Here is an 18,109-nt window from a genome sequence, read left to right as displayed (position 1 = left end):
TTAATTGGAGTACCTTTTGCATTAAATTTTCGAGTTATAATATGGTAGCTCAAATCATAAAAAACATCTTTATTTATCACGAATACGAGGTTTGGATGTTGGTGTACTAAAAAAAGTTAACATTGGTACATATTTTTATGATAATGGTCCAATGAACATGTCTTTATTCTATGATGCACATCACATTACCATATTATTGAAGTTAATATTTGTAAGCAATCTTTAACAGTTCTAAAGCAAGCTCTTTGGGTTTGGAAAACATGACCATATGGTCTGAATTCTTTATCTTTTTGACATCAGCAAATGGACCAGTGTTCTGAATTATCCACCTTTGAAAGTCCTTTGGTATCAAATTATCTTTTTCAGCAATTATGAACACTTTAGAAACCCTTCCATTCCTCTTCTTGCTTACTGCACTTTGTTTTTCCAATAATTTTACATCACTCATAAAGGGAGGTAAAGGTCTCACCACAGATACTGCAAGTGTTAGATCCTGCATAATATGTAAACAGACTTTTCACTTCTAATGGAACCATGCATTGTATACACAAAAGATAAAGTTTACACAATCAAATCATGCCGTCTAATTCAACCTCATAAAATCGTGTAAGCTCTAATAATTTTGATACGTTAATTTTAAACTTAACTAAACTCCACAAAACCAGTTTGTAAAAATAAAGGAGAACTATAAATGCTGAAACTCTGAAACTGATAGAAGGTAAACAAATGAACAAGAAGAAAAAACACACCATAGAAAAAACCCAATACAAAGGCTAGAGTCTTATAACACGTGAAACAATACTTTTCAAATAGAATTGAATAACTATTGTATTTTGAAAGACTTGCGCAATACACTGCAGATAAATTCTTAAAAACTGTGTGTCAACACGTCATAGAAAATTTTATTTATGATTTTGTGAGCATTTATACAACTATAACCACTATACGATACAAACAAACTATACATGTTTTAGTAGACAATATAAGACTAGTCATCTAGTCTTAACGTACTTATAGTCTCCTACATGTAACTACTGAATAGTCTAAAAACCTCTTAAACAAGATTATACGGAGTCAATTTTTCAAATATATCATTCGTTAACTTTTCAATTGCTTGAATGATTCTCTGTCAAAGAAATATTAAATTGAATATGTTTACCTCGGTTGTTGATAGTTGGTACAATCTTGATCTAAAAAATTCAACTCCAGTTGATGAGAGGATTGGAGCTTTGTTTCCATCCAATATGAAGTATTGTTCCACCAAATCATTTCCCAATCTTCTATTTGCCTACATGATTAACACATAGATTCCCCAAATTGTATGATTTCATAATTATAATTTCTTTTGTAGATAGAAATGAAACACACACACACATATATAATTGAAAATGTGTGACTAGTGAGAGCAATACCTCTTGAAGAAAAGCAAGGTAGGTGAGGTTGTGAGTGACAACAGCTGCAGTGATGAAAACTGCAACAGAGATTTTCTGAGGGTATTTTTCCATGGCAATGGATACTGATAGCCCTCCAAGACTATGACCTACAAGAATGACCTTTTCCTGTGGAGGAAGAGAGGCCAAGAATGTGATCAGAGGCTTATGGTATTCTGAAACTGAATCAACTTCTTCAGTCTGCTTTGGATTCACACCACATGCTGCCATATCTAGAGTTGTCACATTCTGACCTTCTGATTTCAGTTGATCAGCCACCTTATACCAACACCATGCACCATGAAAAGCTCCATGCACCAGCACAAAGTACTTACCATCAACACAAGCAAAGAAAAAAGGAAGAAATATCACAAAGATCACCAAAAGGTACTTCTCCCTTTTGAGCATCTTCAAAAGCTTTTCCTTGTCTTTCCCTTTTTTCTTTTGGTTTTGCTGTAGAAACTGAGTCTCATGATCTTTTCATCTATATTTATGCATCTGTAGGTCCATCTGTTCTTGTTTATCATGAATGATTATTCCTTTAATAATATGTTTCTCAATTTCATAAAGTCTTCAACATATTTTTCTCACACAAATATGTTTAGATTTTCATTTTGAGTGGTAATAATATTTTAGTTGACTTTTTCTTTAAAAAATCATTCTCTAGTCCATCCCATATTTCTTATTCTGGTTATGTTAATTTCACAAGTCACATTATATAAAGATATGACTAATTTATATATATAATTTTTTTTATTTTGATGTTTCATTTTTTTATTGTGATGTTTTATCTTATGTTTGAAAATCTGTTGACAAAAACAAAATCATAAATTAAAATTGAAAGGGAGTGAAAATTACACTATTACAAAATATTTGTGGAGACAAACTTTCAGAAATCATTTAATAGATCCAAAATTTTTCACAGAGGAGATATAAAATGATTTTAAAATTCAGGCGCATTTTGAAATAGAAAATGTATGTGTAAAGATGCAGTATGACTACCTCATTATGAAAGGGATATTCTATAAGAAATAGTGCATCTTGTCCTTTATATCAATCTGTTATGTGCTAATGATTTTTTTGGTGTAATATTTTAATACACTCATCTTTACATTCGTATCTTTAATTCATTTATTTTCAGACTATGATGTGATATGCAAACTACCATAAGGAAAAAAGCAAAATTATATATAAAGTTATATACTCATTGCATTACTTCATTGCTAAAGTGTTATATCTTCAAGACAACACTAATGTTTTATGTCTATTTGTTTTTTGCCAAAGTTATTCATGACTTTAATTAAGAATAATTTAAAAATATTCTTTATTTTATAAGAAATAAAAAATTAAATGAATGAAATCACATTATTTATATTTTTCTGGAGCATCACGATTGAATGCTCGCAAATTTCTAATTATATTTATTATCATTTTTGACTGCTCGTAGCTTTGTCGTAACAATAAAAAATAAAATATTTTGATATAATGATTATTACTATAAAAAATACAACTGTACTAAAATATCTAAAAAATAGTTATTAAAACTAATTTACCTTTTATCCGACATTATAATTACAGTAAAAACATTTTTAACTTTTATTGTTCATTATGGATAATTTTGGGAGATAATAAAAATTAAAAAGTTAGGCAATAAATATAAGAACAGGATGAATTTTTTGCTTTCGATCCCAGCAAATCTATATTACCAACTAAGATTATACAGTTTTTTATTTTCTAAACATTAATGAAATACAACTAGAAATGATGTGAAAATAATATTGTTGAGGTTCATCGAACCTTTTATATAAAGAAATATGTAAAAAAAAAAAAATGACTATACCTAGAATTTCTTATGATTAAATGAACGTCTTACAATTGTAGTAAAGATGATGGAAAAAGAATATAAAAATAAAGAATCCCATATAAAAAAAACTCTATTCACCCATTCCACAGAGAAACCATTCTCTGCAAATTGAGTACCCAAAAAAACACTAGTCAAAACAATTTTCCCTTCTACACAAAAAGACATTCAATAAGCATAACTACTATCTAAATAAATTTTTCCAACTTCCTTGATATTTTAGCATTAGGTGGCTGGAAAGTTTTCAATTGGAAATTAGAGCTTCCTGAAAGAATCTCATTTAGAAGCACGTCACCCTTTTCATTTTGAATTACCTCCAACGTGCTTCCAAGAACATCACCTGCAAGTCCAATTTCTAAGAGACTACCAGGCTCTTCTCCACCATCATGTATTAATTGTGCAATCTCAGTAAAAGTAGCTACTCTCTCTATTATGACTTTAGCAAAAATTCGGCCAAGAAACTCAGCTGCTCTAGGGGCATCATTAACGACATCCTCCAATGTACAGAGAACAGATTCAAACCTAGCCAACATACAAAGGAATCAATTGATAGTTGCCTTCATAATAAATGGATTTTCCCTACTATGGTTAAATCAATCTTACCCTTTGATGAGTTGGACTTGACTCAAGGTGTGATGTTGAGATTTCACTAGGTTGATAAGTAGTTTGGCAAGAAGATCTCTTTCTGTGTCCTTTCTCTCAAATGAATCTGTGACCCAGAGAGAAACCATAGAAGGATAAAAGCTTGGAGAGTTCAAATCTTTGATACACAAAACAAGTTCTTTCTCATCTCTAGCACTGAAAATTGCATAAGTTTTATTAAGATCATTAAATGATGAGATCAGTGGGAATTAAATTCACAAGTATAAATTCAAAAACTGAAGGAAAAAAATTAACATATGTAATTTGGCCAATGGAATACAATACACATAGCATAAAAATTCGTCATTACCAAGTTGTAACAAAAAACAAAGATTCATGAATTTGATATAGCTGTAAAAAGAAACTTCACATAACCTCCTTTCTAAATCCAACACAAATATAGGACAATATTTCAACACCGCTCCAACTGCTCCTATGATATTGTTCAGGAGTCATTTAATTTAAGTATTAAAAGTTCAATCCTCCAATGAATAGAAAAATAAAATTTTGGTACCATTATGAGATAATGTCTATATGTATGCAAAAAAAATTGTAAGTTGGATACATATAGGGTTGAAAAAGTGGGTTGGGTTGAACCTACTAGGTGAACCTGTAAATGGTGGAGTGGTTTAGATGATTGAACTTACCACCTAGGCAAGTTATACTGCGGTTCAGTTGTCGGGTTTACCCACCTATGAGACCAATACCTATGTCATCCAAACACATTTATATTTTTATATAAATAAGAGATCATGTTTAGATGTAGGTCAACCTGCCATATTTATATTTGAAAAACAAGACACATTAAAAAAAATAAGAAAAAAAAGATTCCCACCAGGAAAAATTGAACATTTCTAATATAAAATGGTTTTACCTAGATCGTATGTGTGCAGTAATTTGTTTGTTTAAGCTTCCCAAAAAGAATATAACTGGCCACAGAAGTTGTAACTAGGAGAAAAAACGTGCTGTAGAGAAAAAAGTGAAAAGAAAAAAAAAACCTGTAGTATTCTCTTATGGCTGACAAGGACATGTCTCTCAGTTCTTCTGACACAATCTTATCTGAATAAGAATTCTGAGAGATTATGGATCCTTGCAATTGAGCAGCAGGTGAAACACTCTTCAAGTTTCTGTTACCATGGTTTACATTATGCTCAGGGGCAATTGATTGATCATGAGTAGATGGACCTAAAGACCTGTTAGTACCACGTCTTGACCCAAGATCCTCCATTGAGTTATATTGTGTGCGCTCTGATGAATTACTCTGACCATTAAGACCTGCAGTCATTATATGAGGGTCTCTAGGCACAGGAACCACATCAGATATTGGAAGATTGGAAATTGTGGTTGATCCTCTCATAGACATTCCCCTAGCAAGACCACCTTGAGGTACCAAGGTTATAGAATCATCTCCTAAAGATCTTTGAGGCAAAGGAACTGACAAAGTCTTAGCTTCATAAGATTGTTGTTCTTCAAATTGAGCATCCTGAGAGCCACCATAGCCACGTGCTTGAGTTGGAAGACCACATAATCCACCCATTTGAGAATTAGAAGACGACACTCTTGGACTAAAATCAATGGGATTCCTTCTACTTGATTGATTGTTACCAGGACCACGATTTGACCTACCAGCATGGGATTGCCTTTCCTGAGCAGCATCCCTATGTACCTCGTCAATCTTTTTGGGACCTTCTACTTTCCTCCTTTGTTGCCATTTATTCTTTCTCAAATCAATGGCATCCTTCAACATGAACCTCACCCTAGAAGATAAATTCATGTTGATTGATAATAACTTCATCCTTTCAAAATATGCATCCATATGTTCCTTGGCTTTTGGATGGTCAATCATCTCCCCAATAGTACTCATTAGCTTGCACAAAGCTTCAATGTTTTCTTCATCTGGATCTTGATATTGACCCAGTAACTTCTTGATACACTCATGCATTATCCTCTCTGTCAACATTTTCTTCTTATATAGTTCTCCAATCAATCTAATGTTTCCCAACATTCGTCTTCTTGCCTTAACTCTTCTTTCTCCCCTTTCCTCAGTAGACTGCTTAACCTCACCCTCATCAGCCTTATTTGCTTCTTCTTCTTCCCTTTCACCCCTCTCAAATTCCTCTTGGCACTTGTTCAATAATAACCTTTTAAAAGTTATTTTTTCGTTGTCCTCACTAAAATCAGGCAACTCAGAAGCCAAATGTAAACAAAAGTTGGCATACATTTCACAAAAGGTAGGTTCCATAAGAGCTTTCTCAAATATTTGTGAAATGACACCGATGAGGGTGATTGCATTGTCAATATTAACTTCTTTCACCTTTTCAAAGAGTTTGTCAAAATTTTGTGGTGTTAGTTTGTTTAAGATAGCTTTCAACTGCCTTTGTTTTACCTCTTCCACATCTGTCACTTTACCCACTTCGTACTTATTCTCAGCTTTGTGCATTATTTGTAAAGGAGTTTGGTTTGGAGAAGGAATTAAGCCCCTCTGCTGGAAGCTAGCAGATCGCTGCCATCTCTCCCCATTAGGGATATTTCTTCCACCTTGATTTCCCCCAGATTGCATTGGCCCAAAAAGGATCCCTCCACTGTATTGTAGAGGTGTTTGTGCACGAGGATTCCTTAAAACACCAAAGTTGCCTCCATGACCATATCGAAATCCTGAATTTCCTCCGGTGCCTTCTGGACCACGTCCAGCACGAAAAGAACCAGAAACTCTGTTCCATCTATCGTCCTCCATAATCACATCGCCACGACGATCCATCCGAGACAACCCACCTACAGCTCTTCCAGGATTAGGATGCGAATCACGCTCAAAAATATGAGAGCCGCCAATATTGGCATTCATCAAAGCTCCAATGTCTGCAGTGATTTCAAAACCTTCAGGAAGATCAATGCACTGCTCTACAAATTTCAGAAGGAAATCACGTGAATATTTTTTGGTTGTACTTCCATGTCCTTCACCTACTTTTTGAGATATGTCATGAACCTCCAGTTTAGGGGTAGACATGTCAGCAACATCCTCCCAATCATCAAGCTCAACTTTATTATGATCACATTTCTCACTGGCTTTAATATCAGACTGACCAACATCAAATTGTTTCAAGCTTAGAGGACTAGTAACACTTTCCTTGCTCTCAGAACTTAAGACACCTCTCTTTTCCCCAGGTCCCTTGTATGCATTATAAAGATCAGAAGTTGACCCAGCGGCATCTGCTTTCTGAAGTATCTCTCTTCTCTTCTTCTTTCCTTTAGATTGGTTTTTCACCTTATTTGGTTCTATAATTGGTCTATCCTTGGTACCTGACTCAACATCAACATTCTCTGAATCGTTCTTAAAATGCTTTAGTGTTGTTTTTGGAAGATCAGTAGACTGCAGATCTGATGAGCCAAAGTTTCCTGAATCAAAATAATTTGTAACTAATCTACCATTTCTAATAAAAGAGACATCTCTAGAATAAATAACTCGATGCAGCCAGGGCAGACGTGCCTAAATTATCACTTACTCTATCATATTGTTTATTAAAATTTGCAAATTCATCTTATTGTAATAGAATTCTCAAAATGCTCAAATTTGCAAGATCTTTTATTACTTTAATTTTTGTTCCATTAAATTTAATATTGTTTGTATACTTTAGGAGATGACACATCACTTTTATCATAAGGCTTTAATTTTTTTATTTTTTTTTACCTTCAACTAATTTATATGTCTTATCAGGCATCTGATTGTGAACTTTGTCAATAGTTTGTGCACCACATCCTTCCACTGAAACATAAGCAGAAGCTTCTACAGACCCATTGGTCTCCACTTCAACACCAGTTGAAATTGTATCAGATCCTGGAAGATCTTCAATAGTAATTGCTGCAGAATAATTTTTTTTAGTTCCTAAAGCATCGGGTACTCCAATATCAGATATATTTTGATCAACAACTCCAGAACGTATAGAGTCCATTGTGGGAGATAGTACAGAAACCTGTGGCAAAAGACACAGTACACCTTATATTCAAGCACACCAAGATCACATAATACTGAAAAGTACATCCTTTACATTCAAGTGAGCATTTGTGTGCATGAATAATTCTTCACGCATATACCTGATTTTGTGTTATTTGATCTTTCTTCCCTGGTTTTTTATCCTTCAAAGAGTTGGAGATAGCGAGAGATTCCCTTCCACCTTCATTATTAGACACATTTGTGACAAAATCACTAGAAAACTTAGATTGTTGTGGAGAAACTTCTGAACAGGTTTCCGATCCTTTTTGCAGCACAGAGGAGCTAACATCACAAGATATTGTTGAACCAGGGGATTCTCCATTTTGAACATCAGCGATACAGGAATTCGACAAGGAGGAGTCCACTATAGAAGTTGTACCATTAGGCTTAATGGTCATAGATGTAATCCCTGCTGGAGTGCTAGTTTTATTAGTAGGCGAGGAACCATGTGAAGATGAATTCATAAAACTCACACCTTGGGGACCATGGTGCAGAGGAAAATTAAATGTTGTTGGTTGACAATTAGGAGTCATTGGGCTACCTGTTAATGGGAGAGAATTAGGTGGATAATAAGGAGAATTTGTATTATACGAGTTGGATGGAAAATAGTTCACAGGATGAGAAGCCGGAAAAGATTTAACAGGCTGGGATTGAGAAGGTATGTTAGGATGTGGTCTAACACAAGATGACCCACCATTTGAGAATGCATCCATCCTTTTATCAAGTCTTAACTCTTCATGTGTCTCAGGATGAGTTATCTTTACATGGGTAGTTTTACGAGGACTTGCAAATTTTCCTCCTTTCTGTTGTGGATATTGACAACCTATGCCAATGCCCATGTTGCCTAATTGATTACCCATTTGAGGAGAATAACTAATGTTTTGGCCTTGATGCATGATCCCTTGAGGATGCATTGGATGAGGTTGAAGACCTGGAATAAAAACCGGCTGTTGCACTTGTGTAGCATTACCAATTGGTAAAGGCATCGGTATAGGCATTTGGATGGACGTTGTTGTCATGCCATGAGATTGAATCTGTGGATTAGCACCTCCAAACTGTAAAGGAGCCTGTGATTGGTGATATGAAGTTGAGACTGAAATCCCAGTTACAGGAGCAACAAAGGGTTTTGACATGTGATTTACCGAGGTTAAAATTGACACCTCAGAATCCTTGTTGTCCTTAATCTCAACGTTAGATTGCTCATTGACACCAGCATCTTTCTCGTGTGATTTCTGCTGCTTTGGAACAGGAGGAATTGGATCCGAAGACACAGATTTGTCAGGGTCATCAAGAGCCTGAAAGTCAAGGAATTATACCTCCAACATTCCTTAGTATGGAAAGACATAGAAAAAGTTCATCTTCAATCATTGAATACTAATATCACTAATTATGTCAACTTCAATTAGACATACGAAAAGAATAAGGATCTTATTTCATGTATAAAATATAAATCAGATCATCTTTGTAGGATAGAATCTAAAAGAAATGCTCTTCACCTTTGAATGGAGAGGGGATAGTAACTCTTTGAATGATAGTACAAAAATTAAGGAAAGGAAGTGAAAAAAAAATGCATACCTGATCAGGCTTCTGCTTATCAAAACTAGGAGGAGCTGAACATGTACGAGCAGGAATCTGTACAAAAGAACAGTAACATGATCAATTACTCTACTTATGTCAAAAATCCACAAAATGTGTAATGCACCATATTCTAATCAATTAATGTAGAAGAAACTTACTGCCATCCCATTAATGACGCCAGGAACAATGGATCCAAATTGAAAAGGGAATGCCTTAGACTCATCATCTCCTGGTACAGACATATGTATTGATATTTCACAAATCTCACACACAACATAACTAACTGCTAATGTACACAACAAAATCTTACAAGACTAACATACCCTTAGCAAGGCTTGTGGGAAGTACTGGATCAGAAATTAAAGGGGGCAATGTAGCAGTTTCAGCCTTTGGAACAATTCCAGTGCTCTTATGCCCAGCTGATGATTCAGATGACTTTGTAATTGGCCCATCTGGTGCACCTATAATGCCACACAAATGCATGAATTACATACAAAAAAAATAAAAAATAAATATTTATAAAACACTTAATCACCTCAACAACATCGGAAGATTATCCTATTAAAAAAAGAGGGAAGGCTGTTTCAAAAATAATTCTTCAGAAAAATTCTACAGAGGAACATAACCTGACACTAAAAATCAATGAAGACAAGAATTACATTTTTTCCCAGAAATAAATAAATATTACTCCTAAATCTTACCATGTAAGTGGGACTGTCCATGGATACCATTACTAATGTTCCGAGCAGCAGATGCATTATTTGATTCTGTTGAATTTCCCTGGGAAGGATTTAGCCTAGATTGTCCACCTTGTGCATTATTAGACTTCTTGTTAAAACTATAACAATCAACATGCATAATCAATAACCAATAATGAAGAAAAAAAAAATACACAAATCATAATGGTGTGGAAAAAATAGTTTAAGTAACGAATCATCAAACCACATGTCACAAAAAAGAGAAAATAGAAGGTTTTCATAACTTTATAATTAATCACATACAATGTACATACATTTAACTTTTCCATTCATTTAACACTACCTATTTCACACAAAAACACATCTAAATTCCACAAAAGAATCCTAATCTATACTTTTCAACACTATTGTATAAATGTTATACATACTTCGGTACATATATTATCACAATGTCAGTGTTTAATTCCTTTCACCCGAATAACATTGCACTTTGCGTACTAAAACAGATCCAAATTCCAGAAAAATCTCAATATACACCTTAAAACACTATTATACTAACAACAATTAATCATAATCATAATATATAATTTATTACACACACACGCACATACATATTAACAATATAAAACTCGAATTTTTTCATCCATTATAATATTACACTTCATAGATTAAAACACAACAAATTCTACAAAGTCAACAAAATAAAATCCCTAATTTACATACATTTTGAACTCTAAATCACATTCCAATTTCACAAAAAAAAAAAAAAAGCAAGAAAAGGAAATCTCAATCATAACCATCATAATGGGATTAATTATATACTCTTATCGTAACAATAATATCAATATTAAATTCTTTTCATCCATCATAACAAGACATCTAAAATGCAACCAAATTTTTCTAGAAAAAACTAGAGCTAATCTACACCCTCCAACAGTATAAATTAAGCAAACAATGATTAATTACAGTCTGTTAAATATTTTATCACAATCACAGCATTTAATAGTTTTCATGAATCATAACATCATACCTTGCACTCAAAAAATGTATCTAAATTAAAAAAAAAAATCCCAATCTACACCCTTCATCACCCCTCTACAAACATGTTATTAATTTGTTACATAGTATCGCTTAATTCTTTTTATATATTTTAACACTAAATTTTACCCTCTACATCTAAATTCAAAAAAAATAAAAAATCAGCCCACACCCTTCAACTATTTTAAAAACAATTACAATTTGTTTCATATTTTATCACAAGCATAATGTCAGAACTTAATTTTTTTCATTCAAATTAACACAACCAAGTTGATGAATAAACATCAATCCATATCCTTTAATATTATTTCACATACAATAATTGATTATATTTGATCACATATGTTATCTCAATCACAATGTTACAATTTCATTAATTCCTTTTATCAATTAAAACACATTGCTGTTACACTTTATACACTGTAAACCGCATTCAAACAATTCGTGTAAATACATCCATTCCCACCTATGCGTGTCTGTTATGTATTTTATCAAACAATAAAATTATATTCATTCAATAAAGGGTAAATAGTCTTGTTGAATAATGACACCAAAACTGAAAAAAAAAATGTTTTATCCCCTTCATATAAAGTATAGATAAAAACAAAATCCAAATCTCCAAAACCAACTTTATTCTACCTACCTTCAAACACTAAAAAAAAAAATTCCACAAAATCAACAAATTAAGTCTCAATCAACATCTTCAATACTATTTTACAAACAATCAATTACAGTATCATTACAATTTGTTGCATATTATATCTCAATGACAACGTCAACACTAAACTATTCTCAAAAATTACAAAATTACTATTCCCAGTTTAAAACTTATCCAGATTAAAAAGAAAATCCCGAATCTACATCCTTCAAAACTAATCTACAAACAACTAAATATAAAATATGATTTCTCACTTTTTTTTTTATCAAAATCACAATGTCAACACTTAATTATATCATTACACTTCACACTCTATAATGCATCTAAATTCCAAAATTAAAATCTCAATCCACATCCTTCATCATTAATCACAGAAAAACAATTAACTACAGTGTTACACACCATTTTTTTTATTATCAGCAAACAGTGTTACACACCATATTATATATACGTATATATCATATAATTATATAACAATCACAATGTTCATTCTTTTTTATCCATTACAACAGTGCACTTCACACTCTAAAACACATCCACATTGGCGACATTATTACTACAAGATCAATCAAAATTTAACGACGAAAGACAACACATGCAAAATGTGAATGGCAAGCCTAAACTCACCTTCGGGCAGTGGATAATGAATTGTTTGACGGCGCGATTCCACCGCCATCGCCAGCAGCTTTGCCGTAGGAACCTCTTTGCTGGTTAAAGGTGGATGATCGTCCGTTTCTTCTGTAAACGACGTCGTTCTTTTCCACCTTTGATTGATTGAAGGACATATATCCCAACCCCTTCGAACACCTCACAGCAATGCAGTTTCTTCCACAAGGAAAGAGAAAAAACGCAGAGAAAACCGAATCGTCGAAAAATGAATGAGAAAAACAGAGTGAGAAAGAGTGTAGTGTGCGTATGATTTTGTTTCGTTAGAGAAAAAAAATATAAAAAAAATAAAAATAAAAATAAAAAAAGAAAGAGAAGAGAAAAACCCAAACAAATACCTTACAGTGTGGAGTGAGGGAAGGGTCAAAAGAAGAAATAGCCTTTTTAGGAGATCATCTCACACAAATACACACAATTCCAATGAGTTGCGGATTTTTTGACACCTTTTACTCACACTCCCTTATTTTTCTCTCTTTTTCTTTACTTTATTATTAAATCATATTTATTCTTGTTTTTATATAAATGTGGATCTATTTTTTTTTTCATAATGAAATTTGTGTAGTTAAGTTTGGTGAGTGTGAGTTTGATAATCTTATATTTATACAAGAGTTTTATACTAGTATAACATTAATGTTTCATCACCTTTACATTAATAAATTTACATTTCTTCAAATGTTTATTAAATATATTACTATGTATTTGGACATAATTATGAAAATGAATAACTAAAATAATAATACAAAAACATTTAAACTGTTTGAAAGTGAGAAACTAATCAAATACTACTCTTATAAGAAAATGAAGTGCTTTTCTATTAATTTCTGGAAAGATTTTTTTTAACTGTCTATAATTTCTAGAAACTTTTTAAATTGAAATCGGTGCCTAAATACTTTTAATAATAATATTTTGACACAGTTTTGGTTTTTAACATTCATTTGATAAAGTGTGAGATTAATCTTTACTGAACTTTCAGACTATCATAGAGTATAATTTTAAAATTGAGTAGTGGTATTTTGTCACGTCAATGTGGCAAAAACATTCATTTGACACACCAAGTGTCATGAAATTTTAAAATTATGTACTGTGATAGTTTAGAAATTTGGTAAAAAGGGTCATACTATGTTAAATGAATGTTAAAAACAAAATTATGTCAAAATATTATTATTATTTAAACTTAATGACACTTAGCATGTCAAATGAGTGTTTTTGCCACGTTGACATGTCAAGGTACCATTACTCAAATACTTTAAATGCAAAATGGTTCTTACTTAACCTTTTTTATTTGCAATGTAATTTCTGAATGTTTATGATAATTACAATGTAGTCCCTAACTAATTTGTAATATTGCAAAATGGTCCCTAATTAATTAAATAATTTTGGACCAAAGAATTGAGTGGTGTGACATTTAGCAAATAAAACAAATTGGACCCCATTTATATCACATTTTCGATGAAGGAAAATAAAAGGAAAACATGACAATTTTACAACTTAAGAGTGTTTGATATTACATTGTGTTCATTCACTGTGTATTGCCTTGAACTAGACAAAATCAGAATGTTTTCCTTCACTCTGTTGAAATTGTTATCATAACAAAATCGTATACAATATGTTCTTGAAACTGAAAAAGTATAGAATAAATCCTGCTTTAGCATAAATATATGCTGATGCATTCATTATCTCTGTTATACAATCAAGAGATAATAGTCCTGTATTGTACTCAATGTTTTGACTTGAACTTCGAGATGAATGGTTAAATAGCGATATAATAGTGGATGAAACAATAAACAATAAATTTTACTGTGAGATAGACTCTAAGTCAAGAATACGATATTATATTAAGAAGTGAATTTAAGGTTAAGTCTATTTTAAAACCAGTAAAATTTATATCTATTATAAATTGATCTTATTAATATGTGCTTCCAACAAATACAAATATACAATGTTAAAAACAACTCTATGTTACAGACAAGCTTTCTATGTTACAAACCATCATTGTCCATTTTGTTCCTTCATTTTCTTGTGCAACTTTTCATTGTATTCCTAGAGCTTGGATTCTCTTGACCAGAGACAGAGAACAAGCGTTTCTTTCTCTCCAATCTTCCCTGCTCTCCATGTTCTCCCCCATGATTAATTTCTCATTTCCATCAAGGATGCTCACTATCTGTCTTGTGCTTGGTCTTAGTTTTGGGTCAGAACGGGTGCATGCAACTCCTAACCTCACCAATCTCATTAGCTCCTTGTGATTGTATTCTCCATTTAGTCTTGTATCTGCTAGTGCCTCAAGTGATCTTTTTCTCATCTCAAATTCATGAACCTTCTTCACCAAAAGCACCTCAGGTTGCCTAAAATCCACAGCCATAAGTCCACTCACAATCTCAAGCACCACCACACCAAAACTATAAACATCAGCAGCCACCGTTGCTTCTCCTGATTCCACATATTCTGGTGACATGTAGCCGTAAATCCCACAAACAGACTTGTTCCTGGTGGTGATCACATGATGGCCATGCTCATTCCTTGAAAGAAACTCAGCCAGAGCAAAACTACCTAGTCTTGGGGTCATGTCAGGTTCAAGAGTCACTGCTGAAGAGGTTATGTTCCTGTGAATGACCTGTTCATCCCATTCCTCATGCAGATAGAGAAGTGCAGATGCAAGTGATTTCGCTATGTTATACCTATGATGCCATTTCAGAACAGAATAACCCTTTTTAGTACCATTGATATGATGGTGAAGTTGGTGGCTGAGAAATCTTCTAGCTGAGTAATCATACACCACAAGCATCTCTCCTTGCTCAGTGCACCATCCTCTGAGCTGCACCAAGTTCCTGTGGCGAAGTTTTGCAATGTTTCTTAGCTCATTGGAAAATCTTTGGCGCAGTGCAGGGCATGTCTTCAAGCCAAGGCGTTTCACCATGACATGGCAGTGGCCATCTAGGATGCCATGGTAAGCAGTTCCAAAGTCTAACTCGGCCACCCTTTTGGACTCTGAGAAGTTCTCTGTGGCTGAAACAATCTCCTTGAATGGTATCTCCCTAGGTGTTTGAACCACAGAAAATGATGTCTGCTTATGCATCGTTCTCTTGCTACTCTTACAAGAGTTAGTTCCACCGTTTCTCTGTTCAGCTTCAGCTGTTACATATATGGTATCTCCTGTGGCAGTGACATATTTTGAAATGGAACTAGAATGATTGCTAGAACTTTCTGTTCCTGTGCCTGAGCCAGTCCCTTTTGAGCTGCTTGGACTAGTCTCGGATGAAGAAGACAAAGAGATGTACATAGGATGGGAGTGAAACGAAGGGAGTGTTGGCAACTTATTTGACATATCAGAAAGTGCTTCTACAATCCACTTCATGCTTGGTCTCAACAAAGGGTCATGGAGTGTGCACAAAAGGCCTATGTGAATCAAATGCTCCATCTCAAAAGCCTTGTAGGAACCGTATATCAGCCTTGTATCCCCAGCATCAACGACTCTCCCTTCATCACTGAGCCTTCTGATCCAATCAACCAAGATGATTTTCTCATCAGGGTATGTGAGATCGATGGCCCTCCTTCCAGACACCACCTCTAACACAACGATTCCAAAGCTGAAAACATCAGATTTTGAGGTTGCAACACTCCTTCTCTGGAAGCTCTCAGGGGGCAAGTACCCAATTGTGCCACCAATCCTTGTGGTCTCACTCAACCTGAAATTCTCAAACTTGCTTGATGTTGATGCTTCTTTCCTAGTCTCATACTCGTACTCAAGCTCATGCTCAAGCCACCTTGCCAAGCCAAAGTCCCCCAACCTAGCATTGTAGTGGGAATCAAGCATCACATTGCTGGTCTTCACATCCCTGTGAATGATCTGAGTCTCCAACTGCTCATGAAGATAGTGCAACGCACATGCCAAACCCTTCACAATTTTCCCACGCCTCACCCACCCAAGTGGCTCCTCCTTCAAGTTCTTCCGAAACAGCACCCGGTCAAGGCTGAGATTAGGCATGTAGTCATACACAAGGTAAAGCTGATCCTCAAAAACACACCAACCCCTCAAGGGAACAAGGTTCTTGTGGCGAAGGTGTGCCACTGCTGCTAGTTCTGCCGCAAAAGTCTTCTCAAACTGGCCACCTTTCCCTGCCAAGCAACACTTCACAGCCACCACTGTTCCATCACTAGGCATAACAGCTTTGTACACTTTGCCAAAACCTCCACTTCCCAGAACCTCCTCCTCAGAAAAACCCCTTGACCCTATGTACAGCTCAGCGTAGCTGAAAATCCTTGGATTGTTGCTGTCCCTTCCAATCTTTGAAGAGAGCTGCACACCCTCAATATCATGAAACACACAAGATGAAGCCTTGATCTGCTTGCTTTCACTTGCACCATCTTGGCATAGACTCCACCACTTTGACTCACACAACCTTGTTAAGGAACCTTGAAGGGTAGCAACAACATGGCCTCCACATGCCCCTTTGAAGTCCTTTTTGGCCTTAACTTTTTTCTGTGTCCCTTTATGTTTTGGTGGGGTTGCATGAAGTGGCTCTAGTTTATCATAGTCTGAGGGCATGACAAGGCACAGGTGTGTAAGCTGCATAGCTTGTGTTGTGTTTGTTGTGAGAATATGGATGTTGAAAGCATAAGCAATTAGCTAGGACATGGAGATTGCAATGAATGGCATTAGTGCTAATGCTGCGTGGAAAAGGATGTTGAAGTTTGGGTATTTGACGATGATGGCAATGCCATTGTTAATGGATTTATTCAACGCGTTAAGTTTGCACGGTTGAATTGAGTGCAACCATTTGCCAAATTGGAACCTACCACCACCTCTGACATGACGTCTCCAAAATCATTATTCTTTTGTATTATCACTGTCCACTTCATGTGTTATTCATATTAAGTTTTAGTTTCTATAGTTTAAAAGTTAAAATTCAAGTTCTTGAAGAATCATGCAGGGATTAAAGCTTATTTAACAAGTAGATCAAACTGAGTTGAACGGTTTTTGGAACACTTGATTAACGATGAAGCAATGTGATCTGTGACAAAGGTAGAAGGTTTTTAACATGCAAATTCATGTGAAAAGTAAAAGTTGATAAAAAGGAGAAAGAAAACTTCCTATGAAAATGATGAAGCAACAGAAAAAACTAACATAGTTTTGGCTTTATGTCAACGAAAGTCATTGCCAATTCTTCACAAAAAAACAAGTACAGAAGCTTTTTTATTTCCCATATATTAAATAAAAATACAGCAATAAATAAATAATAAAAAGTTAAAAAGAAATATCGTACTTTGAGTCTTTGTTTTAGTTAAAAACTCGAGGTTGTTGAGATATCTGCTTTCACGTTTAGTTTTTCATTGAAACTGTCGAACTTGTTTGCGTAATTGTTGGAAAAACTAAGCTGTCGTATATATGTGTCTGTTTTAAATTAAGGAAAATAGTTGTTTTTCTGAAGTGTTTTGAGAAAAACATATTTTTAAAGCAAATTAATTTAATTAAGTACTTTTTTTTTCCATGTTGTTTTGGTTTACTAAGAAAATCAAAATATGATGCGATCACTTTTACGTGTCGAAAGTAAA

General features: G+C 34.2%; 3 protein-coding genes across 5 annotated transcripts; all 3 read right to left on the bottom strand.

Annotated features, from left to right (window-relative positions):
- Positions 1-57: 57 nt before the first annotated feature.
- On the bottom strand, positions 58-1,897 carry LOC108346787 (methyl jasmonate esterase 1-like). Its single transcript, XM_017585835.2, has 3 exons — positions 1,413-1,897; positions 1,160-1,288; positions 58-493 (listed from the first exon to the last, which is right to left on the bottom strand). The coding sequence occupies exons 1-3, from the start codon at positions 1,836-1,838 to the stop codon at positions 203-205; spliced, it is 846 nt and encodes a 281-aa protein (XP_017441324.1). The 5' UTR covers positions 1,839-1,897; the 3' UTR covers positions 58-202.
- A 1,350-nt stretch (positions 1,898-3,247) lies between these two features.
- LOC108347600 (eukaryotic translation initiation factor 4G) lies at positions 3,248-12,951 on the bottom strand. 3 transcript variants are annotated; one of them, XM_052868858.1, is made up of 12 exons: positions 12,898-12,951; positions 12,521-12,718; positions 10,201-10,337; positions 9,823-9,960; positions 9,658-9,728; positions 9,497-9,553; positions 9,064-9,216; positions 8,023-8,988; positions 7,619-7,901; positions 4,932-7,326; positions 3,895-4,089; positions 3,248-3,813 (listed from the first exon to the last, which is right to left on the bottom strand). In XM_052868858.1, exons 2-12 carry the CDS (start codon positions 12,676-12,678, stop codon positions 3,480-3,482), a joined length of 4,887 nt encoding a protein of 1,628 aa, XP_052724818.1. In that variant the 5' UTR covers positions 12,679-12,718; positions 12,898-12,951; the 3' UTR covers positions 3,248-3,479. The 3 variants fall into 3 exon arrangements, with proteins under 3 accessions (XP_052724818.1, XP_017442445.1, XP_017442446.1); XM_017586956.2 differs by having other exon boundaries at positions 8,023-9,216; XM_017586957.2 differs by lacking the exon at positions 12,898-12,951 and having other exon boundaries at positions 8,023-9,216; positions 10,201-10,308; positions 12,521-12,694.
- Positions 12,952-14,441: 1,490 nt separating this feature from the next.
- Positions 14,442-17,252, bottom strand: LOC108347182 (receptor like protein kinase S.2). The gene has a single exon (XM_017586341.2). The coding sequence runs from the start codon at positions 17,127-17,129 to the stop codon at positions 14,589-14,591; it is 2,541 nt and encodes an 846-aa protein (XP_017441830.1). The 5' UTR covers positions 17,130-17,252; the 3' UTR covers positions 14,442-14,588.
- Between the last annotated feature and the right edge of the window lie 857 nt (positions 17,253-18,109).

This window comes from Vigna angularis, chromosome 9, assembly GCF_016808095.1.
Source record: "Vigna angularis cultivar LongXiaoDou No.4 chromosome 9, ASM1680809v1, whole genome shotgun sequence".
Taxonomy (NCBI): domain Eukaryota; kingdom Viridiplantae; phylum Streptophyta; class Magnoliopsida; order Fabales; family Fabaceae; genus Vigna; species Vigna angularis.
Note: the sequence above shows the minus strand (reverse complement) of the source record. Positions and strands in the feature narration are given on the sequence as shown.